The sequence below is a fragment of the Canis lupus genome, chromosome 38 (genome assembly GCF_003254725.2).
Source record: "Canis lupus dingo isolate Sandy chromosome 38, ASM325472v2, whole genome shotgun sequence".
Lineage (NCBI taxonomy): Eukaryota > Metazoa > Chordata > Mammalia > Carnivora > Canidae > Canis > Canis lupus.
Genome location: NC_064280.1, coordinates 3,437,453 through 3,461,155, shown reverse-complemented (window position 1 = coordinate 3,461,155; position 23,703 = coordinate 3,437,453). Strand labels below are relative to the sequence as shown.

At 35.9% G+C, this 23,703-nt stretch overlaps 1 protein-coding gene across 1 annotated transcript in view; it reads left to right on the top strand.

Annotated features, from left to right (window-relative positions):
* The first annotated feature begins 19,840 nt into the window (after positions 1-19,840).
* The window catches only part of CFH (complement factor H), a 77,006-nt gene continuing 73,143 nt past the window's right edge, over positions 19,841-23,703 (top strand). The window contains exon 1 of the mRNA XM_025421050.3: positions 19,841-20,041. Within this exon, the coding sequence (XP_025276835.1) occupies positions 19,984-20,041 (58 nt within the window). The 5' untranslated portion in view covers positions 19,841-19,983. The remainder of the gene's footprint in view (positions 20,042-23,703) is intronic.

Here is a 23,703-nt window from a genome sequence, read left to right as displayed (position 1 = left end):
TTACACTTATTAATATGTTTACCTGCGTCCCTCTGTTTTACCTACCTCAAGTTCCCAAGTATGAGCTATAATTATTTTTCTGTTCATAGCCAGTGTCCAGCAAACATAAGTACATGTGGTTAACAGTATATGCTTATTAAATGCATGGAGATTGAGACCATGGGAGAAAAAGAACTAAAGATAAAAATACAAGAATGTCATATGGAAACAACAACCAGAAAATTAAACCATTAAGAAGACATAACTAAACAAGATGAGAGAAGATTAAGAACAAGAAAAATTCAGTATTATGAAAGACAAGAAGGGGAAGTTTCAAAGAAAAAAGATCAATAATGTCAAAGGCATCAAAGAGATACAGGGGATTTTAATTTTTTTATTTTTTAAAAAAATTTTATTTATACACGAGAGACACAGAAAGAGAGAGGCAGAAACACAGGCAGAGGGAGAAGCAGGCTCCCTGCAGGGAGCCTAATGTGGGACTTGATGTGGGACCCGATCCTGAGACTCTTGGATCTGAGCCGAAGGCAGACGCTTAACCGTTGAACCACCCAGGCCTCCCAATACAGGAAGTTTTTAATAAGATTGAGTATTGTTGGTTGAATTATGTCTCCCAAAATAATATGTCCAAGTCCTAACTCCCATAACTGGGAATATGACTTTATTTATTTTATTTATTTATTTTATTTATTTATTTTATTTATTTATGCCTTTGCAGATATAATCAAGGTAAGTTTAGGTTATACTAGAGTAGGGTCAATAGTCAGTGATTGGTGTTCTTAGAAAGAGGGAGATTTAGACACAGAAACATGCAGACAGCACACAAAGTGGAAGGCTACATGACAATGGAGGCAGAGATTGGTGATGCCACTGCAAAGTAAGGAACTGCAAGGATGACAAAAACCACCAGAAGTTAGGAAGAGCATAAAAGATATTCCCTAGTTACCTCTGGAGATAGTGTGGCTCTGCCAACACCTTCACTTTAGAATTCTGACCTTCAACACTGTGAGGAAACAAGTTTCTGTACTAAACCACCCAGTTTGTAGTAATTTATTGCATAGCCCTAGGAAACCAATACACTGAAAAGGGTCAAATAAATGATTAGGAAGCTCACTGAGAGTATTCCAAGATAACTGTTTTAGTTGGGAGACATAAACCATAATTAAAATAGCTGGGAAGTGTGTGAGTGGTGAAGAAATTAATTTTATAATCAAAAATCATCATTTCAAAAATTTTGAAGTCATCAAAACAAAAATAAGTTATGCATTTTCACTTATTATAACACTAGTTATTTAAAATTTTTATATTAAGCAATTTTGCAAGGTTAGCAAAACCTCTAACAGCATGGTTTTATGTGCTATTGGGGGTGGGAATTAGGGTGACATTCATGGACAGCAATTTGAAATGGTTTGTAGCATAAAACCTCATAGCAAAAAAAAAAAAATTAAAAATTAAAAATTAAAAGTAGGGATCCCTGGGTGGCGCAGCGGTTTAGCGCCTGCCTTTGGCCCGGGGCGCGATCCTGGAGACCCGGGATCGAATCCCACGTCGGCTCCCGGTGCATGGAGCCTGCTTCTCCCTCTGCTTCTCCCTCTGCCTCTCTCTCTCTCTCTCTCTCGAATGAATAAATAAAAAAAAATTTTTTTTAAAAAATTAAAAATAAAAAAAAAAACTTCATAGCATCTGTAACTTCACAAATTTATTCTCATTTTTAAAATTTCCTTCCTAAATTTATTTTAGCCAATACTATATAACCAATTTTCATGGTTCAGTTCATAATGAAGTAAGAGATGTCTTTCTCTCTCTCTTTCTTTTCTTTCCCTGCTGTATAGTCTGATTCAGCTTTTCTTTGCAGCCTGCTCTATTGTGCAAAGAATCAGGATACCATTTCATTTCTTGTTACTAAGGTCAATATGTAGTTCAATCTTAAAATAACATAAGGAATAAAAGAATACTTCTATTTGCCTCCTCTAAGGCTGAATCCTGTATTGTTTGCCATCAGATAGGTACTGCTACTAGAGGGATTATATCAAAAACTAGCAGCAGCCATTTTTTTTTCATTAGGAGTAGATTTTAACTAACTTTGTATCAAAAGAAAGTTATTGATTACTTAATCTTTTTTCCCCAAGTTTTTATTTCAATTCAAGTTAGTTAACATATAGTGTAGTACTAGTTTCAGGAATAAAATTTAGTGATACATCACTGACTTATAACACCCAGGGTTCTCATAACAAGTGCTTTCCTTAAAGCCCATCACCCAATTAGCCCATTGCCCCTGTCTACCTCCTCTTCAGCAAATCTTCTCATAAGGCTGTCCTGGCACAGCCAATTTCCCCCTACTATTAATGCCTTTTTAAAATTAAATGCTGTAACCATTTCAAGATGTCAGTATCAGAATAGTCATTCTTACGCATAAGTCTCATGAAATAGATCCTTGCAGTAAGCCTCAGTTTGAACCATGAACTGAAGATAACAGGACCACAGATAACAAATGAGACAAGTATAGTTAACTATTTTATCCAGCAGTTCAATTATTTTTCATCTATAAGACCCCAGAGTTGCATCCTCAGTAAGTGACAATTTTAATCTGTGAACAATTGAAAATAGATTTTTATATGTAATCCAAAGGGATCTTCATAACCTGGGCATTCAAATTTATTTCTAATCATTTAAATTTATTTCTAAACTGGAATACCATTAAGGAGGATTCCAAGGAATTGAAAGTATGCTCCATCTTTTGGTTTATTGAAACTGGCCATGGGTTGATTTTTAAATTACAGTATTTCTATAAAATTAAATTTTAGAGGTGATTACTTTAAAATGATCTTTTGAGGGGTGCTTGGATGGCTCAGTCAGTTAAGGATCTGTCTCCAGCTCAGGTCATGATCCCAGTTTGCTAGGATTGAGCCGAGCAGCAGACTCCCTACTCAGCAAAAAGTCTGCTTGTCCCTCTCCCTCTGCCTCTCTGCCCTGTTCATGCTCTCTCGCTCACTCTCTCACTCTCTCTCAAATAAATAAATAAAATCTTTTTAAAAATAAATAAAAAATAAAATAAAATAAAATAAAATAAAAATAAATAAAATTATCTTTTGAGAAATATTTCTGAATGGCATTTTATTCTCTCAGAGTACCTAAAAGAAAAAAATCTTTTTTTTATAATCAATTGTATTTTTGTTACTAATGACAATAGGAATATTATTAATAACACGATGTTTAATTATTAACCAACAGGATTTCTTAATAGAATATAAACTTTAAAATGAAACTAGCAGCAACCATTGTTTTTATGATATAAATAGAATCTTATATCTAATCTATTAAAACTCAGTCATGTACCAAGCCTGATTTTTACGTGTTTTATTCCCTTTGATTGTTAAATACATGTCAAAACTGAATTAAGCAGGGCAGCCCGGATGGCTCAGAGGTTTAGCATCGCCTTTAGCCTAGGGCCTGATCCTGGAGACCTGGGATCGAGTCCCACGTCAGGCTCCCTGCATAGAGCCTGCTTCTCCCTCTGTCTGTGTCTCTGCCTCTCTCTCTCTGTGTCTCTCATGAATAAATAAATAAAATATTTTTTAAAAAACTGAATCAAACATAAATTCTCAGCTATCATTTTATGTTTGAATTTCATTTAAATGATGACATATAAGCTGACCTAATTATTATATTAACTGGGCTACTAACCATTTACTTTCAACTAACTACACATCACAGGTAAGACTTATTCTATTTCCCCCCAAAAATGATCACTTCTATCTTGCAGTACATAATTTAATAGATATTTCTAGAAAGATAACTTACAAAAAGAAACTATAGTCTACCAAATATAGTTTAGTGTCATTACACAAAATATTACATTGTATTTCTATAAGTCTTCATAGACTAAGAAAAAGATTAATTTTAAGAGTTTCCTTGGTCAGGAGCAAAGATTGGTAACAAAGATTAGGAATACAGTAGCCCCGACTTATCCGCAGGAGATATATTCCAAGATTCCCAGTAGAAGCCTGAAATCACAGATAGTAGGGGACCCTATATATATAATGTTTTTTTCTATACATACATATATATATATATATCTATAACTATGATAAAGCTTAATTTAAAAATTAATTGATAATAGATTAACAACAAAAACCATAAAGTAGAATAATTATAACACTATACTGTGATAAAAATTATGTGAATGTGGTCTCTTTCTCTCAAAATATCTTATTGCCCCATACTCACCATTCTTCTTGTGATGATGTGAGATGATAAAATACCTACCATAGTAAGATGAAATGAAGTGAATGATGCAGGTATTTTGACCTAACATTAGGCTACTATTGACCTTCTGATGATATGTCAGAGGATCATCTGCTTCTGGATTGCAGTTGACCATGGGTAACTGAAACTGTGGCTACGAGGGGATGTTTATGCATATACTTGGAGTCAGGATAAATGGTTAGTCTAGTGTTAAATGTTCAAATGTGGAACCAGATAGCCTGGCTTCTAACCTACTTGAGTAATCTATTTAACCCTCTCTGAAATTCAGCTTCCCTTTTGTGCAGAAAAGGAATGATAGAGCTATCTCACAAGGTTTATAAGGGAATTAAAGCAGATAACATATTTAATACAGCACCTGAAACATAAAAATTAATCATTAATCAGCAATTATCATTAGATCTGGAGAGCTTGGAAAGTTGAAACAATGTCATTGCAGGGCCAAACAAGTCACTTTGTTCACAGATTTGCACAGCCTAGAAGAGACTCAGAAATGTGCAGGTATGGGGCACCTGGGTGGCACAGTTGGTTAAGGTCTGACTCTTGGTTTTGGCTCAGGTTGTGATCTCAGGGTCTTTAGATAGAGCCCCAAGTTGGGCTCTACACTCAGCGTGGAGTCTGCTTAGGTTTCTTACTCCCTCTCCCTCTGCCACTCCTCCCTGTGCACCCTTTCTCTCTTTCTCTCTGAAATAAGTAAATAAATCTAGAAAGAAGAAAGAAAGAAAGAAAGAAAGAAAGAAAGAAAGAAAGAAAGAAAGAAAGAAAGAAGAAGAAAGAAGAAAGAGAAAAGAAAGAAAGAAAGAAAGAAAGAAAGAAAGAAAGAAAGAAAGAAAGAAAAAGAAAGAAAGAAAGAAAGGAAGGAAGGAAGGAAGGAAGGAAGGAAGGAAGGAAGGAAGAAGAAGGAAGAAAGAAAGAAAGAAAGAAAGAAAGAAAGAAAGAAAGAAAGAAAGAAAGAAAGAAAGAAAGACAGGAACCTGGGAAAGAGGACATTACAAGTTGCCGCTGGTATAGGGAAAGAACTCATTTTCTCTCTCTCTCTCTCTCTCTCTCTCTTTTAAGATTTTATTTATTTATTCATGAGAGATACAGAGAAAGAGGCAGAGACAGGCAGACAGAGAAGCAGGCTCCATGCAGGGAGCCCGATGTGGGACTCAATCCTTGGACTCCAGGATTACGCCCTGAGTCAAAGGCAGACTCAACCACTGAACCACCTGGACCATCTCTTAAGGCTTTTAAAGCTTTCTACGTGTACTCCCATATGACTGAGGAAGTTGCCAAAAGAGATGGTAGTTTGTTTTTTTCTTTTTCCTCTAAAGGGTTATTTGAAGAACTTGCAGTCTAGTTTTAGAAATGTACCTAATAAGTGCAATGAATAGGAATGGAGGCCTTTGTGTGTTTTTACTTCCCCACAACTAGAATTACCAAAAATTCAGAGTCCATGTTCTTCAAGTCTATGCAAATTGTCAAACTGGATTCTGCTAGCAATGTCCCCTCGGAGAGAAGTTAAGGTACTAGCCTCCTCAGGAGTAGGAAAGGGAATTCTAGAATGTTTGGGCTTCTCTGTGCGAGTGAGGAGACATTCTAAAATAAACATTAAGAATGACCTTTACCTTAGGCCATGCTTACGTAGGATAACTTATATATCATTTTTCATGTCATCAGTGAGGAGAGATAACAAAGAAATTTGTCAGGCTGTTTTAAGCTCTTTCTATCAGATAAGGAAAGTAAGGGGAGGAAAATTTGACTTCAGTGGAAAATTATCTGTGTCAGTAAGGGGAGGAAAATTTGACCTCAAATCAGGAACAGTGACCTAAGATGGCAAACTACTCCTGATTTGAATTAATTACAGAAATAATAATGGAGTCTTCACAAGTTTTCTCCTGCCTTTTGCAACTTTAATTTGTATTTTGCATTAGTAGTAGTGCTCTCAATTCAAGTGGTGGTGGTTTGGGGAGGTTACAAATAGAAGAGCCTCAACCACTACCACGGAAAAATAAATGTCATACATTAAGTTAAAGATACCTGAATCTTCCTATATATATTATACTACTTATATCTGTAATTATTAAAAATCAATTAAATTGATTTTCTTCTCTAATATATCTACTAGTTGCATTATTAAGAATTTATGATGCTGTTTCATATCCTTTTATTTCAAATATATATCAGGATCAGCCTATGAAAAATCCTACCTTCTTTTCTGAGCATAAAGGACCCTGACTGGGTCACCATATCATTTAGACAGCACTTCCAGTAGAACTTTCTGTGATGAGGGGCTCCTGGCTGGCTCAGTCAGAAGAGATGTGACTCGACCTCAATGTGTGGGTTCATGCCCCACCTTAGGCATAGAGATTACTTAAGTAAATAAATAAATTGCTAAAAAAGGAATTTCTGTGATGATGGAAATGCTCTGTACGTGTGCTTTCCAATAAAACAGCCACTAGGCATTCAGCTATGGAGTACCTGAAATGTGACTGAGGCCGAAAAACTAATTTTTTTAAATAAAGCTTTATTGAGGAATCATTTACATATGATAAACAAAGTAGCCACAATATCCATTTCCTGTACTCTTTATTGCTTTGTGCGAATTCACATTTTCATGATGTATCATTTTTCTTCTGCCTGAATTTTTCCTTTAACATTTCTTGTAGCATGGATCTGCTGGTGATGAATTCTTTCAGGTTTTGTGTATCTGAAAATCTTCTTTTTTTTGTTTATACTGAATATTGAATTCTAGTTGACAGTGTTTTCAGTACTTAAAAATGTACTTAAAAAATGTTCCACTATATTCTCACGTGCATTATTTCCAAGGATAAATCTCTTTTTTTTCTGTCATTCCTATCCTTTGTATGAGAGGTGACATTTTCTATTTATCACTAATATTGAACCATTTGATTATGATGAACATTGGTGTAGTTTTCTTCAGGTTTCTCCTACTTGAGATTGATTGAGCTTCATGGAACTGTGAGTTTATCAAATTTGGAAAATTTTTAGCCATTATATTTTTGAAAAATATAAAAATTTTGAAAATTTTTTCTGTCCCTCCTTTTCAAAGTTTGAACGTAAGCTACATTTCACGATGTTCTGTTTCTTCTCCATTTTTAAAAAACATTTTATTTATTTATTCATGAAAGACACACAGAGAGAGAGGCAGAAACATAGGCAGAGAGAGAAGCAGACTCCCTGCAGGACTTGATCCCAGGACCCCAGGATCAAGACCTGAGCCAAAGACAGAAGCTCAACCACTAAGCCACTCAGGCGCCCCTCTTCTTCATTTTTTAGTTCTCTTTTATTTCTGTGTTTCCTTTCAGATAGTTTCTATTGCCACTTCTTAAAAGCCACTAATATTTTCTTCTGCAATATCTAATCAGCCTAATCAGTCTTTAACCCTGTCTAGTTTAATTTTCATTTTCTCATTATGTTTTTATTTCTTCTGTTTCCATCTAACTTTCTGAACATATAGAATGCAGTCACAATAATTAGTATAAGGTCCTTGTCTTATAATTCTGTTCTGAATCAGTTTCAATTTATGAATGTTTTTCTGCTGCTTTGCATGCCCAGGGATTTTTTTTTTTTTTAAATGGTACTGGACATTTTGAATTTTAAATTGTAGGCTTCTGAGTTTAAAAAAATTCCTATACATATCCTTCAGCTTTGTTCTGGGATGCAATTAAGTTACTTGTAAGTAGTTTGATCCTTAGGTTCTAGTTTTAATATTTACGGGGTAAGAGTGGAACAGTGCTCAGCTTAGAGCTAACTACCCCCAGCTACTGCAATGAAACCCTTCAGTACCCTCTAACTGTGCAGGCCGGTGGGAACAAGGACATACTCAGCTCTGTGCCCAAATCAGACAGTGTTACTGATAGTTTTGCTGCCTTTTCTCTAGTACCTGTCCTGCAAACTTGAGCCACCTTACTATCTCCAGCTCCGTGCGGCTCCTCCACCGAAGGAGTCAACCTGACTCTGCATGGGTTCCTCAACATTAGAAATTCTCTCAAGGGAATAAACTGGATCAATTATGGGGCCCACCTCCAACTCAGAGATCCCTGTTTTTTATGGCTTGATGTCCATTATCTTGAAAGCTGTTTTTCAGAGATTTTGTCAGGTTTTTGGCTGTGTTTGATTATCAGGTGGAAGGGTAAATCCAGTTCCCTGTGCTCTATCTTGATCAGAAATGGAAGTCAAGGGAATTCCTGGGTGGCTTAGCAGTTGAATGTCTGCCTTCGGCCCAGGGTGTGACCTTGGAGTCCCAGGATTACATCCCACGTCAGGCTCCCTGCGTGGAGCTTGCTTCTCCCTCTGCCTGTGTCTCTGCCTCTCTCTGTGTGTCTCTCATGAATGAATAAATAAATAAAATATTTTTTTAAAAAAAGAAATGGAAGTCAAAAACTGGAATTCTAATTTAATTTTTATTTAAATCAGTTTATTTTATTTAAGTTTAAATAGTAATAAGTAGTTCATAGCTGCCATTGTGGACAATAGTTCAGAAGTCAAAGCTATCAACTGCCCATCCCAAACCAACAACAAAACTTGAAGTGTGGTAATTAGTTTCAGTAGACATCAAAGATACAAAGCATCATGCCTTTAAAATATGCCTTTAGGGCGCCTCGGTGACTCAGTCAGTTAAGTACCTGCCTTCAGCTCAGGTCACAATCTTGGGATCCTGGGATGGAGCCCTGCATTGGGCTCTGCTTCCCCCCTCTTCCCCCACCCTCAACCCATGTTCTCTCTCACAAATAAATAAATAGACCCGGGATCCAGTCCTACGACAGGCTCCCAGCATGGAGCCTGCTTTTCCCCCTGCCTGTGTCTCTGCCTCTCTGTCTCTCTTTCTCTCTGTGTCTCATGAATCAATAAATTAATTAATTTTAAAAATTAATTAATTAAATATTTAAATAAATAAATAAAAATAAAATATGTCTTTAGGACTACATAAGAGGCCTTAAAATGTAGATTTCATAGTATCCTTTGTTGTTATTAGTCATTTTTTTTAAGATTTTATTTATTTATTCATGAGACACACACACACACACACACACACACACACACAAGACAGAGAGAGAGGCAGAGACACAAGCAGAGGGAAAAGCAAGCTCCATGCAGGGAGCTTGACTTGGGACTGGATAGTTGACACACAATGCTACATTAGTTTCAGTTATACAGCATAGTGATTCAGCTCCTTTGTGTGTTAAGCTATGCTCACCACAAGTGCAGGTACCATCTGTCACCACACAGTGCTATTACAGTATCATTAAGTATATCCCCTATGCTGTGACTTTTATTCACATGACTTATTCATTGCATAACTGGAAGCCTATATCTGCCACTCTTCTTCACCATATTGTGCATTGCCCCATTCTCCCGTCCTCTCTGGCAATCATCAATTTACTCTCTGTTTTTATACATGGAAAGATTCTGTTTTTTTAATGCAGCGTACAATTAGGTTGGACCTTTCTAAAAAAAAAAAAAAAAAAAAAAAAAAAAAAAAAATATATATATATACCACAAACTGAGAACAAACATTAGGTTTAAAAGCAAATATTTGTTTAAAATTAGAAATAGGGGTGCCTGGGTGGCTTGGTCGGTTAAGCGTCTGCCTTCAGCTCAGATCATGGTCCCAGGGTCCTGGGATAGAGCCCCATGGCTGGCTCCTGGCTCAGCAGGGAGCCTGCTTTTCCATCTTCCCCCATCTTCATGCTCTCTCACTATCTCTCTCTCTCAAATAAATAGTCTTTAAAAAAATAAAATTAGAAATGTAGAAAATTAAAATTAGAAATGAATTATTACAAATTATAAAGTTAAAAAAATTGACAATAGCACAGACATCATAAAAACCAGAAAGTTAACACAGTATGTATATTAATTGTCTTATACAACTCTATGATACCTTTATTTTTTATGTTTTTGACTGAATACTCTTTAGAGATAATATCTCTTCATATGACACAATTTTCTAATATTTTCAATATAAAGAAAGCAGAAAAATAATTCAGCTTTTCCTTTGCATGTTTGATTTAAATTTGTAACTTGTTATTGAAATATTAGAAAAGTTCTTTCAGGTTCACAATTCATGATTTGTAACATTCTATAAATTTTTAGGATTGCTGTCAAATTTTGGAAAACCTCTGTCAAGTTTCCTTGATATAATGAACTACAATATTTCAGGGCATTAAAAGAGTTTTTGTGCTGTAATTAATATTAACTACTACTTGAATTGAGATATTGTAAATTAGTTTGCTCTCAGTGTCTTCACTGTAGAGACATAAATAAGTGTTATGGTATCTCTATGATGTTAATATAGCATGCAGGGCAGAAGCAAACTTCCATTCTCATTAGGCGTCTATGAGAATTGAATCATCTATTTAAAATTTTACACATTTGATGATTATCTCCATACTTGTAAAAACATTTTTTCCTTCACTATTCCTATGCTTCTGGTGCCAAGCATTATGCCACATATCCATCCATGCTGTCTCTTCCACCCTGCATCTTTGTATCATGATGCCAATCCATTTAGCACAGGGGTGCTAGGAGTATTTCTAGAAACCATTCTTACACTAACATAGCCATAAGAGACCAAATTTTATACAATTGTGACTGCAGAATATACCTCACTAATATCAAATTAAATGTATTCATGCTCTCCTTGACTTCTTGGTGGAGTCCTCCAAATGCCTAGGATTCTCTAATATCAACTAACTCAGTGGAAGTAGGATGAAGGGGAAATCAGAACAGAAAAAAAAAAACACAATAGTTTATTTCTTGCAATTAGATCTTTTCAATATTTACCAAAAAAAAATCACTAAGGTCCCTCCCATGTCCTTGGTGAGGTTTGTTCAAATGAAATGGCCTGAAGCATAAACTTCTTTGGTCTCAAAAGAAACCAAGCTCTGACTGTCTTCTTGAGTTTTTTCTCCTGTTGTTCTCATTGGGCTTCCATATAATGACGGCATGATGAATTCCTTTAGTAATCTGCTTAATTTGTATCCATTCTCCTAAATCCTATTCCTTCAGTCCATTCTAACACAACTGCCAAAGGAATGTTACTTGAATATTAAATATCCTACATTCCTTTTCCTTGATTAGATTTATTAAAGATTGCATATTGATTATAAATAATTTATTAATCTTTTGTGTGAAATTCAAACTCCTTATCATTCAAAGTTCCTCTTCCTTCTTCTACAATTTCCTTGTGCAAAACCACTGCTTCATTGTTAGTCTTCTCATTAATTTTAGAACACTCTACTTTCCTTTACCTTAGAATCTTTGCTCAAGTGTACTTCTCCCTTAAACTACAATTTAATAACCAAATATCCTTGACACCATCCCCAATCAAGCCTTATGGGAAAGTAATTTCTCCTTCCTCCTAACTCCTATGGTATGTATTGACCACACAAGTCATTTTTCACTAAGCATAGATGTTACTTACTCTCAGTTTGAACAATATGAGATTTTTCTCTAACACAAATTTATAACTCTCTTAGTATTAATAGTTAAATATTTGTTGTCTATGTTTGCTAATGGTAATCTGATACTACATAACAACTTTGTTATTAAATAATATGTTGGTATTTCTCTTATGTTCTTCTTTAAAAAAAGAAAAGATTTTATTTTACTTATTCATGAGAGACACAGAGAGAGAGAGAGGCAGAGACACAGGCAGAGGGAGAAGCAGGCCCCATGCAGGGAGCCCTACGCAGGACTCGATCCCAGGCCTCCAGAATCAGGCCCTGGGCTGAAGGCAGCGCTAATCAGCCGAGCCACCTAGGCTGCTTAAATCTCGTTTATATAAACATTGGGTTTTTTTAAGTATTGATGAAGAATAAAAAGGAAACAATAGCTCTCAACTAATGCCGTATCTTTTTAAAAAAGATTTACTTATTTATTTTAGAAAGAGTGTGCACGCACATGGAGGGGTAAGGGTGGGTAGGGGAAGAAGGAGAGGGAAAGAATCTTTTTCTTTTCTTTTTTTTTCCAAAGATTGATTGATTGATTGATTGATTGATTTATTATTTATTTATGAGAGAGAGAGAGAGAGAGAGAGAGGCAGAGACACAGGAGGAGGGAGAAGCAGGCTCCATGCAGGGAGCCCAATGTGGGATTTGATTGCAGGACTCCAGGATCACGCCCTGGGCCAAAGGCAGGGGCTAAACCGCTGAACCACACAGGGATCCCTGAGGGAAAGAATCTTAAGAAGATTCCAGGCTGAGCTCAGAGCCTGACACTAAGCTTGATCTCATGACCCTGAGATCACAACCTGGGCGGAAACCATGTCAGAAACTTTACCAACTGCACCACCCAGGCACCCCAACTAATGCTTTATCTGTTGGTCTTTGAAATCACATAGAAGAAAACAAACAGTAAAAATAATGCTTCTGAAGGATATTATTTAAATTAATTCAAGGACATTATTTTCACTTGAATAATGGAGTGGCATCTGACATTCAATAATTGCAGGTAAAATTAAAATTGTATGGTAAAATTAGTGCTAATAATACTTTAAGTTCTTCATAAACATGTGTATACATTAAAAATCTTTATCGTAATATGCATATATGATTATAAAATACATAATAGGTAACTATGAAACATACACTAGAATACATATGTAAATATTTTATAACATTTTTAATTATATAAATGAGTTATTGACAGCTGAATTTATGTAAACTTAGTAGCATCAGAAGCAAATCATTTGAGATGCAGATCTACACAAGTTAAAAGTAAAATTCAGGAGATCATCTCTGGGTTTGCTACCTGGTCATATCAATGTCTTGTGACTTTCACAAAGTTGCTTTAATGTTTGGCAACTCAGTTCCCTCTTCTATTCATTGGAGATAGTGATAGTCTCCTATTTCATTTTTTAAATTATGTTGTTATAAGTACAGTGTTGCTAAATGTGCTTAGATCTGTGTTTGGTATACAGTTGGAATTCAGTAGTGTCAATCAAAATAACATCCTAAAGGGATCCCTGGGTGGCACAGCGGTTTGGCGCCTGCCTTTGGCCCAGGGCGTGATCCTGGAGACCCGGGATCGAATCCCACGTCGGGCTCCCAGAGCATGGAGCCTGCTTCTCCCTCTGCTTGTGTCTCTGCCTCTCTCTCTCTCAATCTGTGTGACTATCATAAATAAAAATTTAAAAAAACAAAAAAAAATATTAAAAAAAAAAAAACATCCTAAAGCACCCCCTAAGTGTTAAGTTAGTATTGTTTTTGGACAAGAACAACTATTAGAATTCTTTTTTGTTTTTAAAGGTTTTATTTATTTATTCATGTGAGACACAGAGAGAGAGGCAGAGACACAGGCAGAGGGAGAAGCAGGCTCCGTGCAGGGAGCCCGATGTGGGACTCAATCCCTGGACTCCCAGATCAGGCCCTGAGCCAAGGCAGACCCTCAACCACTGAGCCACCAGGTGTCCCTACTATTAGAATTCTAAATATGGCAAGATATTTGGATTCATACTCAGAGGGATATAACTAAGGGAAAAAATGAAGAGAAAGTTTGAATCTATGCTGTTGTGTGTCTTCAGTTAAATGAAATTCAACTTCAGAATGATAGCTGAATATTCATATTTGCTTGATTTTTCACATAGACTGTTTTATTTCTTATTTTCCTCAAAATGAAAGACAAGTTTGGCTCTGTGTATCATATTTTTTTAATATATAAACAAAAAGAAAAGAAATAAAGCAGAAAACCATACTGGCAGCAAAATTAAAGATAAGGAGAGACATTTTATGATCAAATGATTAATGCCAAGAAGGATATCACAATTCTAAATATATATGCAAACACCATCATAGCTTTAAAATATATTTAAAAGATTGATGTAAACAGAAAATAGACAAATCCAGAATCATGAAAAATCATGGAATATTTAACAATGGAATATTTAATAATCCTTCCGGTATCTAATAAACAGATTAAAACTTAGTAAAAATAGAAAAGATTTGAACAATAGAATCATAAATTTGACCTGCTGACATAGGTAGAATATTGACCATATAATGGGCCATAAGGAAAATCTCATCACATTTTTTAAATTATTTTTGTAAATTTTTATTTAAATACCAGTTAACATACAGTGTAATATTATTTTCAAGTGTAGAATATAGCAATTCAACACTTCCTACAACACTCAGTGCTCATCACAACAAATGCATTCCTTAATATCCATCACCTATTTAACCCATCCTCCAAGTCACCTCCCCCTGGTAACCATCAGTTTGTTCTCTAAAGTTGAGTATGTTTCTTAGTTTGCTTCTCTTTTTTCCCCCTTTGCTTATTTGTTTTGTTTCTTAAATTCCACATAAGTGAGATTATATGGTATTTGTCTTTCTTTGACTGACTTAATTTCACTTAGCATTATACTCTGACTCCATCCATGTCAATCTTGCAAATTGTAAGATTTCATTCTCAGCCAAATCAGCCAATGGCTGAGTAATATTCTATTGTATATATACACCACTTTTCTTTATCCATTTATCAATCAATTGACATTTGGGTTATTTCCATAATTTGGCTATTATTTATAATGCTGCTATAAATATTGGGGTGTATGTAACCCTTTGACTTAGTATTTTTGCATTCTTTGGGTAAATACCTAGTGGTGCAATTGCTAGATCATAGGGTAGTTCTATTTTTAATGTTTTGAGGAACCTCCATATTGTTTTCCAGAGTGCTGCACCACTTTGCATTCCCATCAACTCTGTAAGAGGGTTCCCCTCTCTCTGCATCCTTATCAACACGAGTTATTTCTTGTGTTGATTTTAACCATTCTAACAGGTGTGAGGTGATATCTCATTGTAGTTTTGATTTGTATTTCCCTGATGATGAGTGGCGTTTAGCATCTTTTCATGTGTCTATTGGCCACCTACATGTCTTCTTTGGAAAAATGTCTATTCATGTCTTCTGCCCATTTTTAATTGGATTATTCGGTTTTTGGATGTTGAGTTTTAAATTCTTTTTTTTTTGAGTCTTAAATTTTGTATATATTTTAGATACTAATCCCATCAAATTTGCAAAGATTAGAATTATTGAGAGTATATCTTCAGATCACAACAAAATTAAACAAGAAAACAACTTCTTTGGAACTTTTTTCTTCCACGTTTTTATTTGAATTCCAGTAATTTAACATACAGTGTAACATTAGTTTCAGGTGTAGGGTTTAGTGACTCCTCACTTATATACAACACCTAGTGTTTATCACAAGTGCCCTCCTCAATCCCCATCACCCATTTAGCCCATCCACTCACCCACCTTCCCTCCAGCCATCTTCAGTCTGTTCTCTATAGTTAAGTCTATTTTATGGCTTTCCACTTTCCCCCCATGTTCATCTGTTAACGTTTCTTAAATTCCACATATGAATGAAATCACGTGGTATTTGTCTTTATAAGAAATCGATTTAAAAGATAACTAGAGGGGATCCCTGGGTGGCTCAGCGGTTTAGCGCCTGCCTTGGGCCCAGGGAGTGATCCTAGAGTCCCGGGACCCAGTACCACGTTGGGCTCCCAGCATGGAGCCTGCTTCTCCCTCCTCCTGTGTCTCTGCCTCTCTCTCTCTCTCTCATAAATAAATAAATAAATAAATAAATAAATAAATAAATAAATTTAGAAAATAAATAAAGGATAACTAGAGGGAAGTCTGGGTGACTCAGCGGTTGAGTGTCTGCCTTCAGCTCAGGGCGTGATCCTGGGTTTCCAGAATTGAGTACCGCATGGGGCTCCTGCAGAAAGCCTACGTCTCCTTCTGCCTATGTCTCTACCTCTCTCTGTGTGTGTCTCTCATGAATAAATAAATAAATAAAATCATTATAAAATAAATAAAAGATAACTGGAGGGGGCGCCTAGGTGGCTCAGTTGGTTAATCATCTGTCTTTCTCTTGGGTCATGATCCCAGGGTCCTTGGATTGAGCCCCACATTGAGCTCTCTGCTCAGCAGGGACTGTGCTCTCCCTCTCCCTGCTATTCCTTCAGCTTGTGCACTCTCTCTCTGTCAAATAAATAAAAATCTTAAAAAATAGATAAATAAATGATAACTGGAAAAAACCTAAGTTCTCAGAAATTGACGCTTCATCAAAAATTTTATTTAAAAATTTAAGTGGGACTTCTAGCTATTGCAGTGTGAATTCCTTAAGGTTAGTGAAGAAGTTAGGAAATGGACTCACACATATCCAGTTGCCTGATTTATGAGGAAAGTCAGAGTGAAACGGTGTGGTAGGAAAGAGGATATTTTCATTCAAAGTGCCAGAACAGGGCAGCCGGGGTGGCTCAGCAGTTTAGGGCTGCCTTCAACCCAGGATGTGGTCCTGGAGACTTGGGATCCAGTCCCACATCAGGCTCCCTGCATGAAATGGAGCCTGCTTCTCCCTCTGCCTGTGTCTCTGCCTCTTTCTCTCTCTCGGTGTCTCTCATGAATAAATAAATAAAATCTTAAAAAAAAAAAAATTGCTAGAACAGTTGGATCGCCATATTTTAAAAACATATCTGTTGGGATCCCTGGGTGGCGCAGCGGTTTGGCGCCTGCCTTTGGCCCAGGGCGCGATCCTGGAGACCCGGGATCGAGTCCCACATCGGGCCCCCTGTGCATGGAGCCTGCTTCTCCCTCTGCCTATGTCTCTGCCTCTCTCTATTTCTCTCTCTGTGACTATCATAAAAAAAAAAAAAAAAATTTAAAAACATATCTGTTGCCCTTTATTATACCATACACAAAAGTCAAATGCAGTCTTAAATGTGAAACAGAAAATAATACTTTTAGAGGAGAGCATCACTGTATCCTAGGAGTAGGCAAGGAATCCTTAAATAGGACACAAAATGCACTAACCTAAGTAGAAAAAATTTATAATTTTTCTATTTAAAAATTTTAAAAATGAAAAAAAAAAATTTTAAAAATGTCTTTTCTTCTTAAGCTCCAGACATTTTCTTTTTTTCCATTGCAATTGTCATATCTGTGACATTTACAAGGATGGGTTCTGCTGTAGCTAGAGCAATAAACATGCAAGGGGACTTAGTGATCCAGAATTCTTTTCTGTTTAAACATGCCAGCGAATTCAGCATGAATTTGTGATTTGAACCCTCTGAAAAAGTGTCCAGCTTCAACAGCAGGCTACCTTTTTTGGACTCTTCAAGAGTATGTTTGAAAAAAATGAGAGTCAAGCATAATTATGTAAACAAAACATTTAATTGCTCAATTTAAAATGAAGAAATTCTGCCCATTAAAAACAATGAGCAAAATGACAATCCATGGACTGGGAGAAGATATTTATAATAAATATGTCCAAGTGGGGCACTTGGGTGGCTCAGTAGGTTAAGCTTCCAACCCTTCATTTCAGCTCAGGTTGTGATCTCCCAGGGTCCTGGAATCGAGCACCATTTCCAGCTCCATGCTCAACGTGTAGTCGGCTTAGGATTCTCTCCCTATCTCACTCTGCCCCAACCTACCCTTGAACTCTCTATCTCTCTCTAAAATAAAAAAATAGGAGATCCCTAGGTGGCTCAGTGGTTGAGTGCCTGCCTTTGGCCCAGGGTGTGATCCTGGAGTCCCAGGATCAAGTACTACATTGGGTTCCCTGAATGGAGTCTGCTTCTTCCTCTGCCTGTGTCTCTGCCTCTCTCTCTGTGTGTGTGTCTCTCATGAATAAATAAATAAAGTCTTTTTAAAAAAATAAAATCCTTTAAAAAAATAAATATGTCCAAGAATGTCTGAAGAATATAAAAAAATTCCTACAATGAGATAAGTAGAAGATAGATAATTCAATAGAAAAAATATATGGGGCAGGCCTAGTGGCTCAGTGGTTTAGTGCCGCCTTCAGCTCAGGGCATGATCCTGGAGACCCGAGATCAAGTCCCACATCGGGCTTCCTGCATGGAGCCTGCTTCTGCCTCTCCCCGTGTTTCTGTCTCATGAATAAATAAATAAATAAAATCTTAAAAAAAAAAAAAAGAAAAAATATATGTATATATATGCAAAAGACTTGAATGAACAATTCACCAAAGAGGATACCTAAATGACCAATCACTACTTGAAAGTTGTTCAACTTCATTTGTCAAAAGGAAAATGCATATTAACACCATAGAGAGGGGCACCTTCAGTTAGATAAGTATCTGCCTTTTTCTCAGGTCCTGAGATCGAGCCCCTGCTCAGTGGAGAGCCTGCTTCTCCCTCTTCCTCTGTTGCTCCATCTGCTTATGCTCTTTCTCTCTCTCTGTCAAATAAATAAATAAAACCTTAAGGGAAAAGAAAAAAAACAAGAGACTTAATGCTCTTTGTTTACCATAATGGCTAAAATTACACAGATTGAAAGCATCAAGTGTGTTGAGGATTTGGAGCAATTTATACTTCTATGTCCTACCATTCCACTCCTAGGAATGTACTCATCAGAAATAAGGACATGTCTTTACCAAAAACCTCATAATAGCAGCCCTATTTCTTTTTTTTAATAATAAATTTATTTTTTATTGATGTTCAATTTGCCGACATACAGAATAACACCCAGTGCTCATCCGGTCAAGTGCCTCCCTCAGTGCCCGCCACCCAGTCACTCCCACCCCCCACCCTCCTCCCCTTCCACCACCCCTAGTTCGTTTCCCAGAGTTAGGAGTCTTCATGTTCTGTCTCCCTTTCTGATAGCAGCCCTATTTCTATTAGCTCCAAACTAGAAGCTACTCAGATGCCCACTAACAGTCACACAAATAAAATGTGGTATATTCAAATAATTGAGTATTACACAGCAAGAAGAATTAGTAATCTGTAATTAAACCCAACAGTGTGGTTGAACAACAAACAGTATTTAGTGAAAGGCTCTAAACACTAAAAAATAAATATATTTCAATTTAGGTAAAGTACAAAACAGACAAACTGATACCGTGTTCGTTGAGATCAGGATAGTGGTCACTCTGCATGTGATAAGGGCAAGTGTGAGAGGGGCTGTGACCCAAGGAGACAACCGGGGCTTCTCTGAGAGCTAGTGCTGCTCAGTTTCCTGAGCTTGGTGCTGATTGCATACATGTCTCCACCTTCTCAACATTCATCAAACCATTTGTTTATATTCTCTTTATGCATATTATATTTCAATATAAAGTTTAAAAATTCTACATTCACATTTCTTAGTTTTTGAATTATTAGACATATGTATGACCAATGAAAGGGATCCTGTTTTCACACACGTATTTAACAAGTTCTTAATAGAATAATTTCTGGGTTTCAGGAAAAGCATGCCAGCACCATACTCTTGGCAAAAGTTTACTCACATTGTCTGGGTCTTGTCTGGGTCTTATTTGTGAAAGCATTGCCTAACTCCAAGTTCTGTACATGATTTTTTTTAAAAAGCTTCTATTATTTGATCTCCTGAGGGTTTATGAAATCCAAAGGATATCACCAGATGTATCTTTGCACATTCCAAGAATCTGAATGTGTTCCAGCGGAGAACATGCATGAGTTTATAAAAACAAATCAAAAGCAGGTCACAGCATTAACATTCAGTGGGAATGCAGGGACAATCAGTTTCAAACACTAGCATTGCTGAGGCTTGTGGTTGATTTTTTTCTTTTATCTTGCAAAAGTTTCTGATGGGCGGAGCATCTAGCAGTCCCTTTAATTCCCCGAGTTGCGTTTCAACTTCTTTTGAGCAAATGCTTTCCTGCACTACCCACATTTTTTTAGAGAAAGAGAAGTTGACATAGTGTGAATGGTGTCAGCTATTAAATGTACTCCTAAAAGATCCTCAAAATGAGATTTCCAGGGGAGATCATTTGGCTTATATTGTGGACTGTTTGTGTTGCAGAAGGTAAGAGTAAAAAAAGGAAGACTTTTTCTATATTATAAACATTTGCTAATATGCTCTTCACAGCGGTAATAGAAATTTGGTCTAGAAAATGTGATTTCATTACTGTTCTGTAGCTTAGTGTGCCAGTAGCTTATGACATTGTTAAGTTTGAAAAAATGTAAGTAGCATATTTAAATGATGTGATTATTTATCGTGGTTTTATTTAATGTAAAAATTCAAAAGATGTTTTAATAAATATTTTGAAAACTAATATATCATAGTAATTTTCCTTGAAATCATCATAATTTTGTTTTTGTTGTTTAGAATTTTCACCAAAATGCTTTGTGTAAAAGTATTAAGAAGCATAGGAACGTACATAGAACTAGAACAGAAATTAGACAATAGAAGCCTTCAAATCATCCAATGATTGGATTTATTTCAGATATAGATGTCAACTCTCTCTAAAGAAAAATCTGTCTATCATTTACAACTGATATTGCCACGGCCTTAAAAGTCTTGTAGATAAGCAAACATTACTTGTATCATTAGAATGAAAATACCACATATATCTGAAAAAATTGAACATGGAATGTTTGTAACATGTAAGTTATTCAAAATGGGTTTTTTTCCTGTGGTTGTATTTGAGATATATTCTAGAAGAGAGTCTTAGGAGTATGAATATGAATGTAGAAGTTTTTTTTCTGGTATCATCAATAAGACAATCCCTAGACATAATTAAATTTAATCCTAACACTACTTCTCAATAGATCAAAAAGTTTCTTTGGAGGAAATTTGGTTTCTAATTCACGATAGGTAACTAATTATATGATAATATTTCACTGACATTTTAAAGCCAAATCAGTTACCTATCATTCATAAACTTCTAAAACTTTTCACTAAGTCAACAAGTTTGGATTGAATGCTTACTTCATGTCAACCTCTAAGCATTGAGAAATATTAGCAAACAATTTAAAAATCTGTCCTTGAGCATCTTCCAATGTAGAAAATGAAAGTACTTGTGTAGAAAATAAAAGTACTTATCTTTTTAATTATATCTTTTAGTCATTTTTGTAAGGTTTATTCAAATGTGTTTAATTTTTTTCTATAACAGAGCTTTCTTTCAGTTTTACATTCTAGTACACTTGATTTTTAGCTTGGAAACTTTATATCCAGCCACCTTTTAAACTAGGTATTTAATCATTTCCCTGCACACAAAAATACTACAGTTAATATTCAAAAGTAAAATATTATTGTATTGGCAAAGAGTTCCAGAATCCTGTTAATGTTACCAGTCGTAGCAAATATCTTTTCTCTTTACATAAGTGTTTTTTTGTCTTTTCTTTAAAAGGAATACTTTCAGTGTCTCAATATTTACATGTGCTTTGCTGAGGCTTTATGTAGATATCATTTATCATGAAAGGAAGATTTATTTCTAGTTCATGTTCAAAACTCAAGAATTGAGGCCAAGTTTAATTAAACTGTTTAAGTGATTACAAAGTGGGATTTGAAATATTAAAATTGGATGCTACAAAGTGTGTAATAAAAATTAAATAATAGCAATTTAAACTTCTTACTTACGTAATTGATTCCAGCTGACTCATCTCATCTGTATTTTATATTTCATCAAAATGTGTTTAAATGTGATACCAGTTTCTGCTGATTGAATACTGATTTGAATGCTATCACAATCTGTTTTATTCACCCACGCTTGACCTGTTAGCATTTCATAAATCGCCTCTGTCCTGTTTAAAGTAAACATTCATCAAAAAATAGTACTCACTACTAAAGAGGAATCATAGCTGATAGGAAGAATTTATTAGCCCAAGTTTCTTGGAGACCGACTAGTACCTTTGTAATGCAATGGGCTCTCTGCCTACCTACTGCCATTTGTATAGAAACTTTAGTTGCTTCCTTGTAAAACAGCGTGGTTGCAGGAGTCACCACAGGCTGCTAAGAATCTAGTCAGATTTACAGGACAAAGTTTAGAATAACAGTCCCTCAAACGTACCACATACTCTTTGAAATTAGCCACAGTCCAGAAATTCCTGGCTGATAAATGTGAATAAATTAAAACCTACTGAAACATGTCCAAATACACACTGGCTGTTTTGTCTGGAGAGATATATGTGTTATCTAATTCTGGAGGTTTAAAGGGCAAAAAAGTTCTTTCAGGACTTAAAATATATTATAGATCAAAGCTGGAGAGATTCTCTTCTATCAGAAAGGGTAGGAAAAAAATTTTTTTAATATATTTCAAACACAAGATGGTTTCAAATTTGAGTTAGCCCTAAAATGGAAAAAATAATTGATATTATAAATGATTTTTTTTTAATTTTTTTATTTATTTATGAGTCATAGAGAGAGAGAGAAAGGCAGAGACATAGGCAGAGGGAGAAGCAGGCTCCATGCACCGGGAACCTGACGTGGGATTCGATCCCGGGTCTCCAGGATCGCGCCCTGGGCCAAAGGCAGGCGCCAAACCGCTGCGCCACCCAGGGATCCCCAATAATTGATATTATAAATCATAAGAATTAATTACAACTTAATTATAAACACTCATAAGGGTATATATGAATGTAACACATAGTTATCTAATCCAGAAAACTTGAGGTAGTGATTTTTAATCCTAAATTCTGTGTTTTAATTCCAACATGATAAATAAGATTTCTCCTTCTCCCTTCACCAAAACCCCACATTTTCAGAGATAGCTGTGGGGTGTTTACCCATGTACTGTGATTTAAGGTTGTGCAATGACCCAATTGCCTTCAATTTCCTGTCTTCTTCAAAAATGTCTTACATGCTGATATCACCATATTCAACAAACCTGAAATTTATGTGGAATGACAAATACTCTGAATAAATACTTTAGAACAGTTAAATCTACTATTAGTCACTGTAATTTACTGTGAATTATTATATATCAATAACTTCTCTGTAGCAATTTTAGTGAGGAAAGGTAGAAATGAATGATAAGGGTGAAGAAGGAGACTAAGCAAATCTGGAAAGTGAGGTTTTTCTGCGGAGGGGAAGATCCGATGGGGAAGTGCACCGGTGAGTGCCAAGAGAAGGGTCAGAGCAGATGCCCCGGAATGTCAGAGGAGAGGTATGCCAAAGCAGGCCTTGCTTATTCTAAGTGTAGTCATATCCGGAGAATACATGTGCTACTTTTTTTGCCTGCATATAGTGTTAAACCAGAACTGAATTATTAAGTATTGCTGAAATTATTCTTAGCTGGAAGTAAGTTCTAAATGACAAGTTAGTAGATTCTTCATTTTTGGCCTTTGATGGCTAGGGCTTCAGCCAAAGTCTATATCCATCCACCTGTCTTTGCTCAATCCCTACTTGTTCTACAGCCTTTGCACTTTTCCTTCTTCCCAACTATGCCTCCCTCTTTTCACCCGAAACGCCATCCCCCACCTGCCCACGCCTGTGAGACTCTTGCCAACCAATCTATCCTGTGCTCACAGAACCGATGTGCACCTTATCCATTTCTTAACAACTTTAAATAGTTTCAGAATATGATACATAAAAAGGACGTGAAATAACTGGGGAGAAAAAAGTGTTACATTTCAGCTTAAAATTATGAGGAAACATTTATAAAAATGGCTCAGAGAAATTAAAGTAATAGAACAGAAAAAAAAATTAAAATAACAGAAGGAATGGGATAAAAGATATGATAGCAC